Below are 4981 nucleotides of genomic sequence, written 5' to 3' on the forward strand. Positions count from 1 at the left end.
ATGGAAGCAAGGACAGATGCACGGAATGGCCAAGGAACTTCCCGCCAGGAACGAGACTGAAAGGAAAAGGCAAAGTGCTGTTGAATTGGGGCCACATTCCCCAGGGTAAGGCAGAAAGGTGAAGGGGCCCACAGGGGTCTCGCCGCCCCAGCAGCTGGCTTGCCTACGGATTCTAGTAGGAGGCAATAGCAAGGTCCCGCCCCCAGGGCGGCACGGCCCAATCGGCAACAGGCATAGCGCTCTGGACCCTCCCCCGCCCCCGCGGCCATATAAGGCAGGGCCTGGCGGGCCTCAGCAACGCAGTAGTCGCCAGTCGTGGGATTGCGGAGGCCGGGCCGCTGCCACCGCCGCAGCCGACACCCCCGGGCCCCCACATGCAGCGCCGCCCCTCTGTGGCCGCCCGTGAAGCAAGGCTGCCAAGCCCGGGCTCCGCCTGCCTCCCTCCTCGCAGCTTTCCGCGTCCTCTCTGGGCGGGCGCGATGCGGCTGGGCCCAAGGCCGGCGGCGGCGGCGGGGCTGGGGCTGCTGCTGCTGCTGTACGCCGCGGTGGCCGGCGCCAGCAAGGCGGAGGAGCTGCATTACCCGCAGGGCGAGCATCGGGCGGACTACGACCGCGAAGCGCTGCTGGGTGTCCAGGTGAGGATGCCAGGCTGGGTTCCGCATCGCCGTGGGCTTTGTCCTGTGACAAAGCGGGACGACCAGGAGAGGCCTTAGCAAGAGCGGCCTGACAATGGGGTCCGGGCGGGGCTCCGCTTGCGCTCCCGGAGACCCTGAGGCCTGTAAAGCTGGTGGTACTGTTGCAGTCCCAGAATTAGATTCTTTCTATTCCTAGATCCAGGGACAGGATCACTTAGAGTGGTAGTGGGGGCATATTGAAGAGAAGTGTGGGTCATCCTGAAACCATTGGGGCAAATGAGGCATGTGGGAGCTCTATTTCCCACCACCATTACGCCCCACTGATTGTAATGCTCCATTCTCCTGTGTGTGGTTTCCCTCCCCAAAGGAAGACGTCGATGAGTATGTTAAACTTGGCCACGAAGAGCAGCAAAGACGATTGCAGTCCATCATAAAGAAAATTGACTCGGACTCTGATGGCTTTCTCACTGAAAGTAAGGACTGCCTTGCACCACCAACAATGGAGAAAGCCCTTTGTAGGAGAGTAATGTGCATTTTAAAACGGTTGTCTGTTGAATTCTACTAGATTGCAAGTGTATCAACAAAGCTAAAAGTACTGTGATATAGAAAATAGGTCTAATGCCTGGAAGGTAGGCCGTGAGTACAATCAGTGCTTTCTCTAGTGGTAAGTAAACATTACCGGCCGCGAGAGGATAAGGTTGCCAGTCATACCTTGAGACATGCTCTTCCTTACATCAGTTTTCTCATTGTCCACAGTATGGTTCATTTTAGAGACATTTTCCCAAACCCTTTTAAGCACGTCACATGATACAGTGCTCCTTTGGTATGTAGAATTTTAAGAATCTGCCTTTATTTATTGTAACAATGAGCAAATAGAAAACATCCTATTGCATGTGAATTATATTGCAACATTTTTTAAAAAGTTGGTGCTGATGGGAGATTAGAACCAGCTTATCCACCTCTTCATAGAGACGAAGAAAGTCGAGTACAGGAGGGGAAACCTTATTTTCAAATGAATGGCACACCCAGGAGTGCAATTCAGCTCTTAGTCTTAACTCAATTTTTAATGTTCTTCTTTCAAAACAACCAACAACAAAAGAGTGCTCTTAGGTATGTTCTTAGGCAGAAATGGAATATACAGAGTGTAAAAGAATGTTTTAAGTAAATTGCTAGCAATTTCCTCCCCCGTTTGATTCAAGTGATCTATCAATAGTCTATGCTATAGGTATTCTGAGTTGATCTTTTGAAGGCTTGGACATCTGTCATTATGACAACAAGCTGCTTGTGGTGTCCTTCTTTAAATGTTGTTCAGCATCCAGATAATGAAGTTCCGGAAGAGGGAAATAGAGTATATGCTGTCAATAAGTAGTCATATTAGTGCCCTCAGGTTTGTTCCTGTTAAACCATGATGAAACTCCTTTTTACAAGTGGAGTTGATCTAGAAGACTTCAGTACCTGTTGGGATCTAGATGTGCTTAAATAGTCTGATCTTCATTTTACAGGTAAAGAGCTAGAAAGGTAAACTATCGTTTAGGGCCAGGCTGCAGTATGAGTCTGTGCTGCTGGTCCCTGTTACATTCTGTTTCCTACTGTGCTCCACTAAACCCTTTAAGAAGAAAGACTCGTGGTGCTTAAGGAAACACAAACCTCTGGAGGACCCTCAAGAGAACTTTACTGATTTGAGTTTTCAGGGCCAGGGCTGAAGCCTAAAGCTGGACCCAAAGGCCCTGAGGCAAACTTAAACCAAGGAGTGAAGACCAGCTTGAGCAATAGGGAGAGACCCACTTTAAAATAGACATTCTTAAGTGGTGACAAAGCACCATCATTACAGCTCTGAAGCCAAGAGCAGGTGAGACTCTATAGACTCTTAGCTATGAGACCTTAGGCCTTTCTGAACCTCAGTTTTATTAACTGAAATACTGACGATTGTAAGTTGGTTCAGTGGATGGTTGCATAGTAAATATTAGGGTTTTGGAGTGGGAGTGGGATAGACATCATCTGTGGATGTCTGTGTACCTGAGGCCGTACAAGCCAGCAGAGAAGCAGCAGTCTTTAACCCTAGTGGTGCATTACCTCTAAACCAAGTGCTATACACTCATGCTCTTCTTGCCAATCAATATTCGTTGTAACCGCCTCACCTATCTCCTATAATTCAGTGTAATAATTGCCTCTATGAAGAAAGCGTTAATCTAAAAATGGGCATTTGAAAATTTTTAACTCGTTCTCCATGCCTTCAGGTACCAAGAAAATAATGGCAGTTATACAAGAAAGGCAGAAATTATAATTACTGCTTTGTTAAAATTTCTTCCACATGCTATGGTGCTTAAAAGAACTCTACCAGAACAGCACTTCTCTGCCTTCAGGGGCCTGACTACTGTTTACAATTTAAACCATGTCTATTAACCCATCTTGATTAAGGTGTGATGGACCCAACTATAATCAATTCCAACACTTGAAAGGCAGAGGCAGGAGGATTCTGAGTTTGAGGCCAGTCTGGTCTATGTAGTAAGTTCTAGGCCAATCCAGTTACATGATAAGACCTTGTCTCAAAAAAAAAAAAAAAACCTACACACAGTGCGTGTGTAAAATATATATGCACATGCATATTTTTTAAACTCAAATGTAAAGCTTTTATAAATAATAATTTTTCTAAAGCATATTAAGATAAATAACCATTCAAATCTCTATGCGTCTTAAGAGACATAATAATTCCAACACCCTTGGACTCTGCCTGCTCTCCCACCTCCTTATTTTCATCAACACTCTTAGGCCAGTTTTCAGGTTTTTCAAACAGTGAAGTTACTTTTTCAAGAACAGTTACAAACCGTCACTCAGATTGGAATTCTCGTGAGTATTCTTGTGTTCTGGGAAACTCTCGTAGATGAACTCAGTCAGTGGATTCAGATGTCTTTTAAGCATTACGCGATGCAGGAAGCCAAGCAGCAGTTCGTCGAGTACGACAAGAACAGCGATGGCACTGTGACGTGGGATGAATACAACATCCAGATGTATGACCGCGTGATTGACTTTGACGAGGACACTGCTCTGGATGACACAGAGGAGGAGTCTTTCAGGCAGGTGAGTCCGCTCTGCTCCTTTTGAGGATTTCCCTCTCTTTATCCTCCTGAGTAAGCACAAGAGGGCCTGAGGTCCTAGACTGTTGCCTTGTCACTGGGCAGTCACCACTTCCACTCCAGTGGGGGTTTCGATGGTTTCCTGTTACCCACACATAAGGCTCTTAAGTCTAGACCTAAGTTATCCCCGCATCAGTTTCCCTGATCACTAATTTGTCCACATTTCCAGAGCTGTTCCTTCAGTGCATTTGACGGTACTAATACATATCTCAGCATTTTATTTTTAAAATAATTTAACAGTCAGCTTAATATATTTACTTTTTTGGGGGGGGGGAATAATTCCATCCTTGAAAAATGAATTAAAAATGTAATTGTAGCAAAATAACTGTAACATTTTTCATTATTTATTTTTGTCGTGTGTATTCCTATTTGGGCGCTTGTGGAGGTCAGAGAACATCCTTGGCTGTCAGTCTTGCACCGTGTTTGAGACAAAGCCTCTTGTTCACTGCATATTCCATGGTAGCTGGCTCTTGAGCTTCTCAGGTTACAGTGTGCAGTAAAGAGTGCTCTGACCACAGAGCATGCCCTACTTTACATGAGTGCTAGGGAACTGAACCCAGGTCCTCACACATGCTAGCAAGCCGTTTACCCACTGAGCCGTCACCTCTTACACTTACCATTTTACATTTTTTGGTTTTTTGTTTTTTAATGGTATTAGATATTGAACTTTGTGCATGGTAGGCGAGCACTTCACTATGAGCTATTTCCCAGCCCACTTGAACCACTTGAAAGAGGTTTCACTAGTGTTATGTTCATCTTTTTGTTCAACCAGTTGATCAGACTCTTTATTTTGTAAAACTGGATTCTGTACCCATTGTACCCATTAAACAATAACTCCCTGTTCCAACTCACACCATCTCTAAATTCACCTCTTCCGGGTATCTCATGTAAGGAAAATCATGTTTGCCTTTTTTATGACTACTTTATTTCACTTAACATAACGTCTTCAGAGTTTATCTGTGTGTTAGCGTATGTCAAAATTCTCTGTCCAGAAAGGACATATTCTAAAAAGACCAGATATCTGCCAGGCAGTGATGGTAGAAGCCTTTAATCCCAGCACTTGGGAGGCAGAGGCAGGCAGATCTCTGAGTTCGAGGCCAGCCTGGTCAACAGAATGAGTTCCAGGACAGCCAGGCTACACAGAGAAAGCTTATGTAAAAAACAACAACTACCAAAAAACTAAAAAAAAAAAACAAATATTCTCGTGGGTGG

The 4981-nt window shown here is 45.3% G+C and overlaps 1 protein-coding gene across 1 annotated transcript in view; it reads left to right on the forward strand.

The window, feature by feature from the left end:
- Positions 1-277: 277 nt before the first annotated feature.
- The window catches only part of Rcn2 (reticulocalbin 2), a 17497-nt gene continuing 12793 nt past the window's right edge, over positions 278-4981 (forward strand). Inside the window, exons 1-3 of the mRNA XM_028774599.1 lie at positions 278-635; positions 1003-1108; positions 3517-3713. Of these exons, the coding sequence (XP_028630432.1) occupies positions 375-635; positions 1003-1108; positions 3517-3713 (564 nt within the window). The 5' untranslated portion in view covers positions 278-374. The remainder of the gene's footprint in view (positions 636-1002; positions 1109-3516; positions 3714-4981) is intronic.

Source organism: Grammomys surdaster, unplaced genomic scaffold (assembly GCF_004785775.1).
Source record: "Grammomys surdaster isolate TR1022 unplaced genomic scaffold, NIH_TR_1.0 241, whole genome shotgun sequence".
NCBI lineage: Eukaryota > Metazoa > Chordata > Mammalia > Rodentia > Muridae > Grammomys > Grammomys surdaster.